The following is a 19,655-nucleotide window of genomic DNA, read 5'->3' as shown; positions in this document are numbered from 1 at the left end:
GTCTGGATACACAGCTACTTTTTGCTGTGCATGTTAACTCACTAGCAGTCACTAGCAAAGCTGCATTTTAGAAGCACCTGGCACTGCTCAGGATTTCCTTACAGGAAAAAACCTCCCTTCTCAGACACTCTCAGCACACTACATTGCTGCTTCTTTCCTGAACAGGGTTAAAGCAGAAAACCATCTTTCTGGTTACCCAAGTTCATGAAAACTTTCAGTCATACCTGTACCAAACCAAACCATGCTAGAACAAATCTGGTGATTTGTGCCGCTTAAACACTGCCAGACTACCAGCTCCACAGACCTTGCACTTAACAGGAAAGCTGCACGAAGATGTAAACGTCACTCGTCATACTTCCAGGAGAAGTCTGAGCCTTTCAACAGTACCACCCTGGAGCCAAACATAATCAAAACCCTCTTTAACGATAAGTTTCCTCATCCAAGGACTGGCAAATACTCAAGTAGTAAACAAATATATCCCAAACATATGCATTTGCATCCAGAAGAAAAACTAATTAGATAGTGCATTTTCTGAAACCTTTGTAAGATCTGGGAATCAATATAGCCTTAAATCAAATAGGAGCTGATATAACTGGTGTGTCATTCCACTGATACTTTCCAAAGATGTGACTTTAAGAATCAGCCTTCTAGACTAAATTCTCAGTAGGGAAAGAACAGAACTAGGCAGAGAGAAAAACCTTCCTCCAGTGAGCAGAGCTAACAGTGTCATCTTAATACAAGGGAAAACTTGCACCTTGCTTGATCAGCTCCACGGCATGCTGTTTTTTCAGGACTAAATGGGGTGTTACACTACAGTAATGGAAATACACGAGTATCAGGAAACACAGGTGAATTTATATCCAACTTCTTCTGGACATTGCACAAGCACTGGAGGAAGCACACAATTCCAGCTCATTTCTACCATATATAGACTGATACTTCTTATTCCACACTAAAGATGTTTTCAAAGAAACACTTCTAGAATGATACTTTATATACATGACCAATTTACTCAAAATTACATCCATTATAAACTTTTGTTTGTTTTGTTTACTATTGTCTCCTCTTAAAACAAAGTCAGTCTCTGCTTTAAAACAGAATTCTTAATCAGAAGCTCATGGTTGAGACCAGGTCTCTCCAAAGTGAATTAGGCTGAAGTATGTCCCCACTAGCTGAAATAAAAAAGGCTGTCTAGGTTGGTACTTGTTTCTGACTGAATTTTAGCAGATAATCAGGAAATGAATGCAGTGATAGGACTTCCATACAGGGATAATTTCCTAACATACCCTCTTCTCTCCCAGATTTGACAGCTTCAGGACTTTTGAGCAAGAGGTTGTTTAGTGTAACTGCTGAGCAAGATGAGTGATGTCTCCTTTTCAACATTCATCTAAGAAACAACAGCTACATACCCTAACAAAACTCAGTCTAAAAATAACCTGTTCGCAGTTCCCAGATTTCTATCAGTGCAGATTAAAAATTTACAGAAGTCCATTCGCAGCCTATTCTGAAAGCACTGCAACAAAGCTGTTCAGGCTGTAAGAACTGTTGCATAATACCCTGTTTTGGCCATAAAAGTCAACCTTTGCTTATCTTTCACAGTTGATTCATATACCTGCCACTTAGTCCTGTATTCACCTTACAGACCTTTGATGAAGTGTTACACAACAATTTCAAGACAAATATTCTGCTCTTCCTCCCAAACCATGTTTTTGCAAGCATGTCCTTACTACCCAGCAGACAAGTCATTTTTTATCCTCTACCACCCCCTCAAAACATTTATTCCTCTGACAGCTGAGCTCCTACTCCTTTCACAGCTGACTGGCAACATGTGGAAACTGAACCAAGTCCCAAGTTTCTTGTTGAGGCTGCATTCTTAATTTGCTGAGTCCCTCAAAGTTGGATTTTCCAAAAAGATGCTGGAATCACCCTCTGATATCACTAATCCAATGACCCCGGGAGCTGTGACAGCATAAGGAGAAGAAACTTCAAAAAGCAGCCAGACTCCTGCATTCTCCCTGAAGAGCCTGCCCTATTAGTGTTGTTGGGGCAGCAGACTGGGCTAAGCAAACCACTCATCTGACACAGCAGGGAGATTTGATCGCATATAAATAATAAAATGTATTCTCAGACTCCTCGTGATTGACTTGCTACCCCCAGAAAAGACTCCTACCTTTTAAGAAATACAAATCCAAAGGAGGGGGAAGAGAGAAAAAACAACCCTGAAAAAAAAACTTTCAATGATTACAACCAGAGAAGAATAGAAATACGTTTTTCCTGACCTCCTTTCAACTCTAAGTAGTATACCACATGCACTTCTGCTACCTTATGGAAAACTTACTCTGTGTTTTATATCTATTGCTGTGGACTGAATCCTCTTCATTGTGAAATTAAGAGAAATTTTGCATTGTCTTAGCAAGACAGTGGAGGACTGGACTTTTTGACATAATGGAATGTAATGTAGACAGGTACTTTTAAAAGCACACAGTAATTTTGTGTATAGTAGTTACATTTAAAAATATTTAAATATTACACAAAACCTCCTAAAAATTATAAAAAAGTGGCAACGTAAAATGAGTACTACTTCAGTGAATAAATTATGACACATATCTGAATACTTTAGTGACAAAATATTTGCTATTTTAAGCTCTGATTAAGAATACAAAGCCTGCACATAAAATACAGACAAATTAGAGGCAAGAAAAATAAAACATTCAAGCCAAGAGAAACCATTGTTTCTTCTCAGTATTAAGAATTAGTTGTTGTCCATTAACTTTACAAAAATCCCCTAAAAGCAATCGGATGCCAAAATTAACTGAGGACAGCTTAGTTTGCTTCATGGCTTGTATATATTGAGAACTGAGCTCGATTCTCAAACCAGAGGAGCTGCAAGCCATAATAAACTACTTAATCCCTTGAATTTATTTTAGAAATGCTACAAACAATGAAATGGCCTCTATTTTACCCAGTTCTACTTTAAGACATATGTAATAATGGAAGATTCACATTTCCAGTTCTTACTGTCCAGACTGCATAGTTTTGACTAGCTCTTGACAGACTGTAACAGGGTATTGACAGACACACCTACATGGGTGTAAAATGGTCCCACAAGTATCTGCCCTGACAAAACCAACCATTTTACTGCCCACAGGGGTAGGGAAAAATGGTACAGCTGTTAAGGATCAGGTATCTCCGTGCACACTTTTTTTGTTCACGGGTATATGACTGTGCTTACAAAAATACAGGTGAACCAGTTAACAAGTGCCAGTTATTCAACCCTTATGCCTTTTCCACCAAAAGTAGATCACAGCAGATTAGTTGTAGAGCCCTCTTTTGTAAAGCAATGTGAGTTTTACACAAGGGAATGCCAAAGAGAGAGCCCAGTGAGATTCCCATAAAGTACTTGATGTACCTAGAAAACCTGTTAAATTGATGGTGACAGAAATCAGAAGTTCTGCAGGCTGTGAAAATAAATACTTAAATGGGTTTCCTGAAATGGCATATAACAGGCTAGAGCAGTAATACTAATGGAGTTCACCTCAACTGGACCACAGGTTATCTGAGAGTACTAGAGTAATGCATGAAGTTAATAGATTTGTCAATAATGAGGTTTATGAGAGCATCAGACAAGTAGGTGACACTGTCCTAATAAATTTCACCCTACTTAGTACAGCCTATCAAAGCACACCATCTGTCACACACAAGAGTAAACGAGACCATCATCATTTGGAAGCAAAATTAAAGGAAAACGGCCATTTCACCAAAATCTACTATGAGATGCCCATGAACCAAGCATGACACTGCACAGAAAAATTACCCATACTTCCATACAAATATGACTGATGCTTCACTTGGAGTCATATACACTATTTTGGTCACTTGCATTCAAGACATTGATGAAGGCAATAAACAGGCTCAAAGAATGATGATAAGGAAAATACAGAGCACAAAGGGCTTATCTGATGAGGAATCTAGGAAACAGTGGCTAGGTGGCCTGACAAATTAAAGACTGCTAAGATACCCAGTTGTTATTTATAAAGAGTAGATAAACATACTGGAGAAAAACTATTAAGCTGAAAAATCACACTGCCACCAGCAAAATGCATGAACCGGCAAGAATATACTTAACTGGAAACCAGATAATAGTTCTACAGTCTTACTATGGAAACAGCCTTCCCATAAGAATATAGGGGACAAACCCCAAATCTCCACATACAGCATAATCAGTTTACAGAAGAGGTTATATAACATAGCTGTCCAGAACTGCAGGTGACTGGAACTCAGTGGTGCTTCTGTTTCTTCCCCCAAAATTGCTAATTGTGAAGTGCAGCTCATAACTCTCCAAATGTTTAGATACTCCTGGGTTTTGAGCTTACCTATTGAATTCAAGTTACAGCCTGTGTTTTACTAAACTGCTTGATTACATTACACTGTCATACATGCATTATCTGCAAGTCCAGAACAGCTCTTTTCAAAATATATTTTCAGATAATGCATCCACACTAGTGCAAGCCTACCATAAAAACTGTCATAACCCATTGTAAACTCCTACACTCCTGCATTTTTCCCATTTGTCAAAACATAGTGCCCCAAAAGATGTTTTAGATCATCCTGGCCTTATACTTAAACACGAGCTACACTAACAAGAAGATCACATGTGGGATGACAAACCACCACTGAACTTCACGCATAGTTTACAGACAATTATAAGCCACAGAGAATCTACAGTTTGCTTGCTGATTATATAATATATAACTTGAGAAAAGCTTTACAAAAACTATGCTAAGAAAGCAGTTTAAAGCCAGTAATAAGCATAACAACTGAAAAACAAGAAATGGAGGTCTTACTAAAAATTGCATTCTTACCTTTTCCAGGACTTAGGTTTTGGTCTATAAACACCTTAAGCTCTCCATTGGCTTCAATTAGTCCAGCCTGTTAAAGAAAGTAACTTTTATTAAATTTACAAACTCAGATAACCTTTTATTGTTAAAGATGGAAGATATCATATACCAGAAGTCTCTGCTGCTACCACTTACATTTTGGCACAGATCTATCACGATGTAACGGCACTGTTTGTGGCACAATATTTGCCGAATTTTAAAATCTTGATTTTATAAACACCACCTTCTTAAAAAGCAAGCAGAAAATCAGCTTACACCTATTTTGCTATTTTGTGTCCTAACTAAGGTCTTACAGTGTACATGCACTGTTTTAGCAGATAGCTGAACACCCCTGTAATTAGAACCACTGACACCTGCGACTACACCGTTCTCTGTGTAGATACTATTTACCTACCATGAAAGTTAATAATGTTACAGCAAAAACAGTAGTGGTGGTAGAGAGCACCTTCAGGCATTTCGATCTGAAAAAAAGGCATTACGAAGAAACACCCTGAGCCTTTCAATTATTATTTTTTAGGGATCAGAATATTAAGCTCTTAAGTGAAAGAGCTATAGGATGACATACAAGTTTATAAAGCAATCACCATCCTTTCAGAAAGCTCACAGTACCAATTATTTTTAAAAATACTATTTAATTTTTGGACAGAAAATACTTGATGCAGTAATTACTTGGTAACTCCAGACAAAACAGTACTGAAAATACAGTGAACACACAGACTGTTTCCATTTAGAAAGAACAGCAAGAAAGTCAACACTTGTGCTTAACCATAATTTAGCACATGGTGTTACAGAGGCTCAAGGTCCCTAACTGCATTATAAAATGCATAGGTGGTATTTGCAGGCTACCGTCAATCTTCAAAAGACAATTAAGTGGTTTGCTGTCAGTCAGCAACAAAGCCTGTCCCTTAGAAGTCTACCTGAAGATCCTACTTATTTGCCAGAAGTTCAGCAAATCAAGAGAGCCACTAGAGGATGCTGTGGTGCTGTTACTATCCAGGTGTTCGACAGCTAAGATTGAACTTCACAAAACGGTAAACTTTCCTCAGTGAAAATGGAGGGGGAAAAGATGATGAACGAGAACTGGAGATGGGCTGGGAAGTGAGTAGAAGAGAAATACTGCTCAGAGAAGCATGAAGAGCAGTGGCCTGTAACGGCATGGCAGCAAGGAGGACCTGGTGGCACAAAGAAACCATGAGACAGTAGAACCAATAGGTATAATGAAGAGCCTGTGGCAGTTCTGTCCTCCATTCCCCTAATTCCCCCCCCCCCCCCCCCAAGTAATGACATAGCATTGGTTTAAGGAGACTGCAACAATCTACCAGTACATGAACACTGTCTGTTCTCCATCTTGCCCAGTAGGGATTCAAAGGTCCGCTTGAACAAGTGGCAGTTCTACTGCCCTATTGCCAGGCATCAGAGCTTTTTATAAGCCTAACTCTTCATTATGTTTAACTCAGAAAGGCAACAGACTGTATCAGACACTTTCAAAGAAGGTATACTCATCAATATGAAATCAGTATCATGTACAAAGATGTCAGAGCTACAAAGATGTTACTAGAGCTATACGCCATGGCAGTATGACATTCCAAACACTGGAACCCAATGTGCTATATGAAGGTAAAATTTTTTTTTTAAGTGTTGCATTATACTTCCATTCTACCTCAATTTCACAACAGAAGTGTTAAACCACACAGGAAGTGCAGTCTCATTGTCATTTCTTTAAATGCAGTACTTCAGTTTCTATTCAACAGCAGAAAGAGGCAGCTTGTACTCAAGGATTCCTGCAAATTCTCTTTTCCATGAGAATCAAAGAGATATCAATGAAAATGGAAAGAGATTTAATATAGAATTTGGGACCAATGGACCACCAAGAAAATGGCTGTTTCAATTTGTAATGTCTCTTTTTTTAGAAACACATGAATTTAATAGTATTATTAAATCCATTCATCAGTGTAAACGCAAGAAACTTGCATCAAGCTCACGTCAGTTACAGTGATAATAAAAAAATATATTTAAGCTGTGATATTCAGCCATTTCAAGTATTAAATGCAAGTTATTATTTCAGTAGTTAGCAAATTAGGCAATGCAGTAATCAATTACTTATTGGTCCCTTCCTATTTTTTAACTAGAAGAGCCTCCAATATAACCATTTCTATTAATTCATTTTATCCTTAAATATTCAAGCAACCACCATACAATAGTATCAAATCATCTCATAAACTTCAAGTTTTCTTCTACATAATTAAAACACACAGTGACAAAGAGTCCCCAAAACAATATGCAACTCCAAAACCCACAATCCAACCTAGCATTACAGTCAGGTTAGTGCTACATGCCCCAGACCCTGCTTTTGTGTGACTGAAATTACGCAAGTCATTGACAAACTGGAGAACATTTGGCAAAAACACTGCTTTGAATCAAGAAGAGAATACAATTTGGGAAAAATAAGAGAATAGCAACACTGAACAACAGTAAGAATCCCCTGAGGAACCACAACACTGGCAAAGAATAGAGAATCACCATTCCACCACCTTCCCACACCAGTATCTGACAAAAGGTTCAGCTCTAGCAGTTAAAATAGCTGGTAAATATTCAACTCATTTGTAAGAGTATGGCTAGGAAAGACTTCCAAGAAAAAAAATTTGGAAAGAATACTACCAAATCCCACACCAAATGGCATCCCCAGCTGCTACTACTCATAATAAAACCTGATTTCTGGTGAAAACTATTATTCCACCCTCAGTATCTTCTTCACACTTCTGGATACACTATTTAATTCTACAATGATAAATTTTTATAACCTGTTTTGAGTCTCCTCAGTCACAAATACAAGCTTTTGCTGAGAGAAAACTGAAAAGCAAAACTTCCATCCCATACAAAATTCTAGTGTCTTTGTTCTAAAATGGAAATAGTAGGCAAAATAATAATAAAAAAAAAAAAGATCTCTGTGTATTTCAAAAAAATTAAAGCTATTTTCCAAGCCAGGTTATTTTGGATGACAGACACCAGGATTACTCCATAACCTATCTAGCAGTGCAGTACCCAAAAGAAAGAAAACAGAGGAAAGTGGGACCATAGCTTCCATTAGGCATATCACAGTCACGGATTCACCACAAACAAATAAAAGCAGACCCAAAACCAAAACACAACATACAACAACAACAAAACAACTCCACATGCAAAACAATCAAAGCACAAAAAAACCCAGACCAGCAAAAAATAGCTGATTTTCCCCAATGGAAAAGTAACCTTCTGCCAAGGAAGGTTTAGACATCAAGGAAATTCTATTTTCTGGTGGGAAAATATATGTAGTTTTCAGGCCTTATCAACCTACTCACAACAAGGTATTCCGATATTTTTTTTACCTGATAATGTAATTTTTTCATATTCCACATTTTTTTCTTATCTTCTCACAATTCTCAATTTCAAGATGTGTTACTTCCTTTGATGATAAGACCAAGGCTATTTGAAATAATATCACGCTTTTGATAGTCAATTCTGAAAGCTTTTTAAGTGTGTGCAACTTCAAAATTTAGCACCACTTCCCTCTTCAAAGAGACATATTGGCTATGTATACTTACCCCTATGGCTACACAAAGAGACTCCTAGTATCCTAAACATGCAACAGATACACCCTTTATCCTTTCCACATTCCAACAAAATCAACAATGATTTTAAAAAAATAGCTTTTGACACTCAAAATAGCATCTATGTTGTAATAACTTAAGATCTCCCTTCCACAGACAAGAGGGAGATTAAAGACTACTGAACAAATTAGTAAATCTGGCAATTTTAACTGTGGAAGCTACGCTGGAGTGGAGACCCCGACCAATACCTAGGCTTTGTCTCATCACATCACTCAGAACTCCTAAGGAAAAGAAATCAACTGGCAGGCTACATGTATCAAAAATTCAACTGAAGTTACCTTTGGCCTGCTAGGAGATCATCAGCAGTCACAAGGAGCGGGAAATCTATTTTTGTTTTGTTTACAAAATAAAAGATGAAAAGCACTACAAGCACCCTCAGCCTGAAAGTCAGTAAATTGGGAAATACCTTTCTGTTGGGACTAAAGTTAATCTGAAACAACATTTGCTAAAAATGCAGAGAATTTCACTTGCTTAAAAATCCCTTAGTACAGACTGTCATAGAATAATTTAGTATCTTACTAACAAGCTAACATTCATTGTGGTCTCTGAAGTTATCCACTATAAACTTAATACTCTTACAACAAAAGCAGGATTTCTTCCACGGCTTTCTGGACTTGCAACTCAATTTCTTAATAAAAACTGGCATAAAATTATTCAGTAAACCCTTAAACTAAACAGAAAAGATGCAAGCGAGTTTGGACTGAAGGACAAGGAACCTATAAAGGCATGACAAAGAAGTTTGACCAAAACAAGACTGAACAAGTGCACGTGCTATGCCGATCAGATTTGAAGGTCCCCGCCACCACTCCCAAGTAAATAGGGGGAACAGAACAGTGCTTTTGTGCCACAGAAATAGCGCTTCAATCTTGCTTCTAGGTAACAGCCCGTTCTATGTACTCTCCAAAAAAGCTGAAAAAAGAGCAAAAAGGGTAAAGATAAACAGAAACAGAGGTATTTGCCAAAAGGTGTTTCTCAGAATAGACATTTCCAGTTGCTAACAGCAGATGAAGCCCACCAAACTGAGGCAACAGGACTGTTTGACAGCAAAACAAGAAATGTGGGTGCCCAATATACAACAATGGTTAAAGAATGAGAGTCAGAATGGGACAGACAGGAAAACAGACGATTTTGGGACTGGCTGGAATAAAGACAGAAAGTGAGGTAGAAAATCAGATGGAAGATGGTAGATTATGAGTTAAGGTACAGAAAATGGGAGTCACTTAAAACATACAGGCAACAGAACTCATGAAAATCTAAAAGACAGCTTTAATAGAACAAGGAAATTGGAATCTCTGAGGAAAGGGGAAGAACACAAGAACTGCAAAGATGAACACAATCTATTCTAAACTACAACTGAAAGGGTAAACAAGCTGGGACTCAGACTGGGAAATTCAAAATAAATCTAGGAAGAAGTAGTTAAGTCAGAACCAGAAAATGGAGAAATTGGGAAGGAAAAGCATTCCCATTACAGTACATTTCCTCCCAGAGCCTGTCAAAGGCATGAGGAGGACACCTGTGCAGTCTACTGGCATTTGCAAAACCTACTAGCAACCACCCACCCACCCTGTGCAAACTGTACCTAACTTGATCCATCCAGGATGAAAATCCCTAGTCATGTTACTGCTCAAGAGTAGCTAATAAATGTAAAGGCACTCACTATGCCATGCAACTTTATGTGCCACTTCAGTGACAACATAGGGTTTGGGGTTTTTTGTTTGCCTTATTCTAATATCAGGAAGCAACACACACACAGGAAAATTAGCACAGCTACGAAGCAGAGAAAAGCTTATAATCAGAAATAATGCTGCTTAAACAGCCTAATTCTTCTTTCACCTCTACTCATACTCAAGTGTCATTTGTAACAAGATGATAATATGCTATTTTTCCCATTGGATTCTCATCTCATTCAGGTATCAGAGGAGACAGTCTGGGGATGAATCATCACGTAATTGCAGGTGACTATTTTTATGGGGCATTCAATATATTTTTCCCAAAAATTAAAAAAAGCGATTAAGATATGAAGTAGAGGATTGCAGGAAGGGAAAGGAAATTTCTTGAATTTAAATTGTTTGAATTTAAATTTAAAAAATTAAGTCAGTGAGAACTATTCTTTACTGTATAACATCATGCAAAAGAATTTTTGAAGTCAGGCTACAGGAGTCTGATCCTGCAAAGTTCTCAAATGTGTTATTTTACCATGCCTCAGTAGCCTCCTTCTGAAACAGAGATCATACCACATCCTCAGTTCATGGCAGCATCTTCAAGATTAATGTGTTTGTCAACCTCAACCACTCAGCAATGATCACTGAGCTTTCCAAAAAGTGTATTTGAATTATTAGCACCTTAACTAACAAGGCACAGTCAAAGCACTAGATATTAAAAGATCTGTATCACATAGAATTGTGAAGGTAAAAACCAAATACTGGTCAGTAGTTCAGTTAAGAACTGCCCATCTTTGGTCTGAATATAGGCTCCACTGATACTGCACAGAAGTTAAGACACCAAGTACACACAAAACGACACCTGAGGTCTCCCTATCGCAGAATACGTCAAGACCATTAGCTTTCCTGGCTGTACTTTCCAAATAAGAGTTTACAAGTCTACAAACAAAAAATTTATTTTGAAGAAGAGTCAAACAGTGGTCCAGTCTAAGCAGCCACACAGATCAAAAATACCACAGGAAGAGATTCCTGGGGTGAATATGATCAAGGCACTGGTTTGCCACTTCAATATGACTAATACACATAAACTAATCTGAAAATAAAAGTTTTGTGTCCTCCTAAACTAAATACTCATATGCAGAAGTACCAGCAGCAGCCGCTTCCACAGCTGGCTCCTGGTGCTGTTCTACATTTGACCTTAACAGACTTTTCAAGTAATGTTAACCAGGACCCATTCTGAAACCATTTGCCTCACCAACCTCCTTATCAGTATATTATAAGGCTACAGCAGCCCACAACATAATTTTCATGCAATACTGGGATGCTTAGGAAATGTAACACAAGACAAGCAGCCAGAAGCATTTTTGGGGATATGGACCACTGTCAACCTTTAGAATCAAGTTGTCCGCTATCTATATGAGAACCACCTCAACATAGAGAACGTTTAGCAAAGATTGTCCCATTTTACCTCCCATTTCTAATTAGCCACAATAAGTCTCCATTAAATGATATCCAGACAAGCAAATACAGACACTAGATAAGTAATCCCTAATGTAACTTAACTTTCAAAAGCTGCATTTTTGTTTAGCATGTTAAGTCATCAGCACAGTGTATTTACTCAGTAATACTACAAATATGTATCTATATAGAGTCACTACCATTAACTGACACAGACAATTAATAAAGAAGTTAAAACACTTGAAGGCTAAGAGTAAATGCTTTCTTTACACAAATAAATTGGCAAGGTGACAGGCAACTTCTGAGTTGCTATTTTCTGACCTATAAATACAAACCAACACAGGCAAAAAGAAAAAAGGGAAACGCTTATTGTGTATTTGGAATGTAAAAAGGAGAGCTTAAAGATCACTTTCCTTCTGCCTTCCTCTAAAAAAGATATTTAAAAAAACTTTAACAACATTCAAAATCCCAGACTGAGATGCCTTTTTAGAGGACCCAATTTCATATTATTATTTGATCTTCAGTTTGCAAACTTCTGAACACATTAGAACTCACTAAAGGCAAACAGAAATAGATCAAGCTACCAAGAAGTTGCTGAACTAAAATGGTGTCAAAAAAGGTGCATGAACCACTTGAGATTCACTGAAGACTTAACTTCTCTAGTCTGCCTCACCAAAATTCCCAGTACATAACCAAAAATAAACATAAAAGGAGAAACACATGCTGGTATTTTAAGAAGAGTCTGAAAAATGTTTTGAAGACTTTTCAATACTTGCTGGGCATTGAAAGTGTATCATGTAAAAAAGATCCAAAATACATCAATTTCCTACTTCCGTTAGGTTTTTTTCTTTATCCATCCCGAATGTATCTTTTTCAGACCACACAGACTTGCTCAAGATTGATGTAGAAGCCCCACACAAAAAGCTATTAAAAAGAACAACTTTTGTGGTGTTCTGGCACAACTAATACACAGAAGCGCAGATCTACTTCTTTCCCCAAATTTAGCAGACCTATTGACCTAGCCAGTAAAGCTGCACTGAAAAATTGTTTGCTGTGGGTTTAAGTATTTTTTGAGCAAAACATTTATTACTATGATAAATGAATTCAATGGATTAAACTACATAACCAAATGTATTCTGAATATCCATCAGTGCTAATCCCTACATCTCTAGATCTCTTGAACAGTAATGGTAGATCAGGTGCTGAACATTGCACAGGTAGAACTTCTCACATGGTGTCCTCAGATTTACGTATGTGCACAGGGCTTCTGTTGCAAAGACAGATACACGGGCCATAGCTACTACTCAATGAGATTAGTAGAAGCACCATGAAATACTAAACAGATACAATAAGTTTTATGCAAACTAGAGATCAAGAGAAAAATCCCTCATGAAGTAATTCAAGCAAAGAGATGACAGCAGAATAAAACGTAATTTAGAACAAAAAATTAAAATCTGATTTTATAGAATGAGCAGTACCAAAGCCAACCAACACCACTGCCGACAACCTATGAAACTGTAAAATGCACGAGCTTTCCAGACAAACAGTTCTCAAGATAAGGTATTTTAGTCTGAGAGAAATTCTGAAGTCTAACAGTGGTGTATCAGTTCAAAAAGTTTGTGAAAACACTGAATTAGTTTTCAACTGAACACTCTTCATGAACAGTTGGTTTTATTTTTCAAATGACTGGAAACAGTGCATGCAATAACAGTGAACTGAAACAATCATAAGCAACTGCTACTACATAGAGTATTTCATTTACATAATTCATCTCTTTTGATATCAAGATATCAAATATCTCTTTTGACATCATTTTCAAGATAAGAGGGAATCTTACTCATTCGTTTTGTCTAGCCCCTTTCTCCTCAGTACTTGCAGTAACACCATACATTGGACTATACCCTGTAAAGGACCACCAGCTCCTCGCAAGTGCCTCCTGTTTCGTCACTTCTGTGTAACAGTGGGCCTTCAAGACAGGAGCCACAAGCTTCTCTTTCTTTATGGCTGCTTGAGAAGCCTCAGCAATTCATTTGCAACAGAAGTAACAGAGAGGAGAAACAGGGTCACACCACAAGTTGGATCTTCAGATATACTACGGAAACTGTTTAACGGTAGAAGGCATTTTAACCATTGATGCTAACAATATTTATTGTCTTAATTTACAGAAAATTCTCAGCATATAACTGAATATAAAAATGGCCAGCAAGTAGTCCTCAGCCTTATACTGGGAGCTGGAAGACAGAAAATTGTTACCAAAACCAAATTAACTTTTTTGGTACAGTAACTCCTGCTCCTTCTTTTGATGCTGCATCCTGCCTAGTTTTAAGTATGCCATGGATGGATGGACAGGTCACCATTTCACCCAGGGACCTGCACTCCCCCATCAAAATACTAATCCCTTGAATCCAGCGAGCAGCACAAGTCAGACAAGGACCTCAGTGTCTATGTCTGGCTCCTCCAGCTCCTGCCTGGAAGGTGCCATGTTTGGTGGCAGAGTTTACAGTAGACTCAGCAAAGTCTGACACCGATTAACCAGAAAGAGGAATACTGGCTAAACTGGAGTTTCTGGAGATTGTCTGCATGTGATGACTACCTCCGTCTCAGACCAAGAAACTTCCCGTACAGTGCAAATGTACATGTCAGACTGTACCCAACTCTAATGACCTCAACTTCATTTGTCATTCAGCCTCTGACAAGCAATAGAATTATTCCACTCCCAAGGTACGCAAATCCTTGAGATACTGCAATTGCTGTTCTCCCATCCACAGACATATTTTTTTCATTGTTTCTTTAAATTACACAAAAAGTCTTTCTAGTAACTAAGATCTGAATTGAATGTGCATTTACATAAAACAAAAAACATCTATGCTCATTACTATTACCAGATCACACTGGAAAAAGGAGTTTGCATCTTTTCTTCCCCTTTATGCATTCCGGATCCCCTACCCTTTATATAAGTTTTCAAAAAATACATTGATATACCCACAGAGACTTTAACCTTTACAAACTAGTATTCCTCTTTTTCCATTATTCTTTTTTAACTTATCCCATCATAACATTACTTGTGATTATGCTCTTAAACTCCACCTGCAGACTCTTAACTAGAGGTGCTACATATGAACTCACCTCTCCCCCCCAGCTTCTTGATCACTGCCAAGGAAATGAAAGTATTTTGAAAAAAAAATAAAAATCAATGGTTTGTTGCTTATTTTCTCTTCGTTGTACACTCTGAAATGCATTAGAGGTATACATTATAAAGTAACATTTAACAGAATTTAGATTTGGGTCAAACAGCTCATAAGCTTTATCTTGCCTGCTTACCTGATCAGTACTTCTGCAATTATTTAATCCTTTATAAAAACATTTCATGGGGTTTGCCAGTATTCTCCATCATGCTCCCCATTTGTTCAGTTATCCAATAGTCTCAGTCTGCAAACTTGTACAGATATTTGACTTTCCAAACAGGTCTTTTCAAATTATAGTTTTTACAAAGAAGTATCAGAGGAAGAGCTGGAATCAAGCTACAAAAGGAAAAGTGCTTTCCTGTGGCCGGTGGAAAGAGGGGTTAAGTAGGAGCGTGTTCTGTTGTGGGGTGGCCCTGGCTCCACACCTTCCTCTTCCCCAGGGCTGCCTGCTTCACCCTCACCAGAGCAAGCACCGGCCCCCACAGCACAGAGAAAGAGTGGGTCTCACATCAAGCCAGCTTTCCCAGGCTGCAGCACACTGAAGCATGCTCAGCCATGTAAATGCCACCTGAAGCCCAGACTTAACATTGTAGCAGCACAGCCCCTACACCACAGTTAGCCATCTCAGCTCTGCTGAGAAAAAGGGAAGGAAGGGGTGGGGGCATTCATCCACTATGCCATCTTCTTCACCACTACATCTCACAGTCAGTTAGTGCACTTGATAGGTGACATGGCAGAACCACAAGCCATTAATCACTGCAATATTTCCATGTCAAAATGTTTAAATTTACAGCAGTGCAGGTCATAGACTCAGCGCCCAGGAATTTAGTGATACTGTTTCTATCATGATTAATTCCATTACTTTGCTTTGAAAAGAAGTTGGATTTTGGACGAAAAAATAAGAGAATAATTCTCTTACCTTCTGAAAATCCAAATTGTTATACTAATTACCACCTTTATTTGCAAGCATCAAATCAAATCTAATAGGGCCCATAATCAGACCTGGAAATTTAAAATTTCCCAGCATTCACTACACATTTTAGACATCACGTAATGGTGGGTATGTAATAGTCTGCAAGAAGGTAAGCAGTTCATCTTTCTTCCCTGAGGCAGGATTAAGTATGTGTAGAGGTTTTTAAGAACAGGTTAGACAATCCTTCAATTAAGATTTCATACCCCTTTCCAGCTACCCTGTTCCGGTGCTCAAGTACAATTATAATTTTACCTAAAACCTGACCTAGATTTTATTTTTTCCAAATTCAGCTTATTAATTATTGTAGTAAAGATACTGAAAGCAATTTATTTTTCTATCTGTGGCATCTTCCATTTCTGAAGTTTATTATCATCTACGCTATTCCCCCCTTAACTACCCTCTTTTCTAGAATAAGCTAGATCTTTCAAAAATTAGCTTCACTCTTAAATGACTTATTCTCATTCTGCTACCTTAGACCCTTCTAGGATATTAATCTGTATTTCCAGGTGCTAGCATTTCCTCACTGCGTTGATCTGTCTCAAAAGCTAATATTAAAAACAAAGTCCTTTAGTATCTCAATTACATTGAACTGTTTCAGTTTCAACTCCTAGTCTAACACCCCTCTTTCATTTTTTTCCCCGCTTACACAGCCTTTTATTCCCTGAACCGTGCTATCTGTAACATACGTGGCTGCCCTTATCTCTTCCAGGCAAGCTTTGAGTGACTACGTCTTTCTGGTTGCTTCTCCGCACACATAAGATGTTTTTCAGTTGCTTCTTGATGACGAAAATTCTCTAAAACATTAATTTGTTAAACCAACCATTATTCCCTGGAAATTCTCACTACATACAACAGCCACATTGGACAACACAATCTGTTCTTGAAGAATCTGAGTTGCATCACTTGTCCTTAGGTTTTATGCTGTTGGGTTTTGGTGGGTTTTTTTAAAGGGGCAATATATTCTAATTTGAATACAGAGTAGTATCTTGTCTCATTTTCAATAAGGAAATGTACAAACCCGATTATATTAGTTATTAACAATGAATTACATCTCGAAGGCGGAACCTGTTTCAACTTTTTTTTTTTTTTTAAGTACTGGAACGGGTAAAGAGCAAACATGGTTCAAGAGGTATGCCACAGAATCAAAGACGTTAACCTTAACGTCAATGGTAATGGAAGTCTATGATGAAAGTCCCAAAAGCCTGTTTTTACAGATACTAACCAGCATCTTTTGGTAGATAAACAATGAACACATATGGAGACTGAACCATCTTCAGTCCCCTTGAATATATGATGCCTCCTTGAACACAAGAAAGGCAATGCTAGTTGACAACAGTAGCCCAAAACAACTCTGTCATACAAATAGTATTCGCTGGTGGTTTTAAAATCCAATTCAAAACTAAGTTGATTTAGCATTCAATATGAACGTGCATAATGCCAACGGCCCATGTGCTTTTATAAGCGCGGTGAATTCTTAAGACTAATTACTCAGAAAAAATGGCTGCAGATCTGAAGCTGCTTTATGCTGTTACATCTACAGAAAAACGCAGCTTAGGCTTGATGTACAACGTAGATAAGTTCCATATATTCATTAATGCCAGCTATTACAAAGCATGACCTCGTTTGCTTCTGTTAATAAAAACAATGATATTCTATGAGCTAAGCTTCCATATATGATGTGCTACAAACATACTTACATCTTTTGCCATGTTACCAAAGACTAGAAATCAGTCCTCTTAGAATCTTGACGGGTGCAGGACGCAAAGACAATGATGCTATTTTCTAGAAAGCAATTAAAGACAACATCAGCTATAAAAACGAAAGGAGGGAAAGTTTTTACAATTACTGACTACCACCAAATAGAATTTAGTTTTTAGGAAAAAACGCTTTTAAAGAGGAAGAAGTTTCCTGTCATCACCAATTTCCCCCCCTAAGCCCCCCCCCCCCCCCCCCCCCCCGCTCACACGTGGGAAATCGCCTTTTGCCGACAACGGGGTGCGCTCTCTCTCCCCGGGCAGGAGCGCCCTTCCCCCAGCACGGACCCGATCCCGGGGGCAGCGGGCAGCCCACGCCGGGCCGGCCCCTGCCCGGCTGCGCCCCTTCCAGCCCCGCAGCGCGGGCGCGGGCCGGAGCCACGGGGGGCAGAGATCGCCCCCGCGGCCGCCGCCTCCCCGCCCCCGTTTCCAGCAGCAGGCACAAGTAGGCCCCAGGGGCCGGCTCCCCCCGGGGCCTCGCAGCCCCCCTGCTCCGCGCCCTCCCCCTCGCCGGCGGACGGGCCGCGGCCGCGCCGAGCGGCACCGACCGGCAGCCGCCGCCGCGCCTCGGGCACCCCGCGGCCGCCCGCCTCCCCCCCGGCGCCCCCCCGGCCAGGGCCTCACCGCCCGGGCAAAGCCCTAAGCCCCGCGCCGCCTCCCCTCGGCAGCGAGGGGCCGCGCTAATCGCCTCGGAGGCGGCGGGGGCACCGAGGAAGGGGGGACGCGCCCGCGCGCCAGGCGGCACCGCCGGCGGGGGGTGGGGGGGGGCACCCCGTCCCCATCCTCCTCGCCCCGCCGGCGGCGGCACCCCGCGGCGCCCCCCCTCCCTGCCATCCCGCCGCCCCGATGCTCCCCGTCCTGCTCCCGCTGCAGGCCGGCCCGGGCTGCCCGCACCTGAGCGGCCGAAGGCAGAGACAGCCGGCTCCATCCCCCGCCGCCGCCCCCAGACAGGGACCCGGAGCGCGGAGCGGGAGCACCCCCCGCCCGCCGCCGCGCTGCTGCGGAGGCGCCCAACTGCACATGTGCGGCGGCGCGCGCGGGCCTGGCGAGCGCGGCGGGAGGGGGCAGGGGCGGGGGGGAAGCGGGCGCGGGGGGAGGCGGCGGGAGACCAACGGCCCCAACGGCAGCGCGAGCGGGCGGGGGGAGGGGGCCGGCAGGGACCGCCCCCCTCCCTCCGCTCCGGGGCGGGCGGGGGGGGGCCGGGGGGTGTCTCCCCCGGCGGGCTGGGAAGTGACAGCCCGTTCCCAGCCCGCCTCTGCCCCCGCCGGACGCCAGCCTGGCGGGCTCCTGGCCCGCCGCCCCCGCCGCCCGGCCCGCCCGCGGCCCCGCACACCTGCCCGCTGCGGCCCGCGCCCCGATCGCGAGGGGCTGCGCGCGGGGAGGGGGGGGGGGGGGCGGGGGGCGGGCGGGCGCGAGCGCAGCGGCCCCTCCCCGCGCGCGCGACCCCCGTCGCTCTTTCCTCTCTTCTTCTTTCTTTTTTCCTTTTTTTTTTTTCCCTTCCCTTCTCCCCCCGTCGGCAGGAAAAAAAAAAAATTGAAACTTACACTTTTGTGCGTCCCACCGGCGTGACGCTGCGCGCTGACGTCACGGGGGTGTAGCGTGCCTTGCACGGGCACACGCGGAGCGGCCGAGCCAACCGCCCGCCGCTCCGCGGGCGCAGGGAGCATGCGCGGGATTTTCGCGCCTTCCAACTCCCCGCCCTGCGGCGCTCGCGGCGGAACGCGCGGGAAGCATCGGCGCGAGATTGCTCTCCGGCCCCGGCCGCAGCGGCCGCCCAGCACGTGGTCGGCGGCGCGCGCGCGCGCGGGCGGGAAGGCGCCGGGCTGCCCCGCGCCCTTATCGCGGCGGGACACGGCCCCGCCGCCGCGGGGAGGGCCGCGCCGGGGCAGCCCGCGCCACGGCCCAGGGGCGAGCCCGCGCCGCTGGGGCGGGCCTGAGGGGACGCGGCGGCCGGCGGCGAGGAGCGAGGCCGGCGGGGCAGCGCGGCGCGGCCGGTTGCTGCAACATCCTGCCGGTGCTTCCTCATCACGTTTCGGCCGGCCGTTACTTGAGCAAGCGCGCTTGCTGCGATCGTTGCAG

The 19,655-nt window shown here is 41.9% G+C and overlaps 1 protein-coding gene across 4 annotated transcripts in view; it reads right to left on the bottom strand.

Annotated features, from left to right (window-relative positions):
• The window catches only part of TFDP1 (transcription factor Dp-1), a 49,641-nt gene extending 30,394 nt beyond the window's left edge, over positions 1 to 19,247 (bottom strand). For 2 of the 4 annotated variants that reach the window (XM_040584605.1, XM_040584606.1), the window contains exons 1-3: positions 18,471 to 18,610; positions 17,520 to 17,604; positions 4,863 to 4,929 (exon numbers count right to left, since the gene is read on the bottom strand). In XM_040584605.1, the coding sequence (XP_040440539.1) occupies positions 4,863 to 4,929; positions 17,520 to 17,531 (79 nt within the window). In that variant the 5' untranslated portion in view covers positions 17,532 to 17,604; positions 18,471 to 18,610. Of the gene's footprint in view, positions 1 to 4,862; positions 4,930 to 17,519; positions 17,605 to 18,470; positions 18,611 to 19,120 lie in introns of those variants that run through there. The other 2 variants (XM_040584604.1, XM_040584603.1) reach the window with 2 other exon arrangements.
• Between the last annotated feature and the right edge of the window lie 408 nt (positions 19,248 to 19,655).

This window comes from Falco naumanni, chromosome 2 (genome assembly GCF_017639655.2).
Source record: "Falco naumanni isolate bFalNau1 chromosome 2, bFalNau1.pat, whole genome shotgun sequence".
In the NCBI taxonomy this organism is placed as follows: Eukaryota; Metazoa; Chordata; class Aves; order Falconiformes; family Falconidae; genus Falco; species Falco naumanni.
Note: the sequence above shows the minus strand (reverse complement) of the source record. Positions and strands in the feature narration are given on the sequence as shown.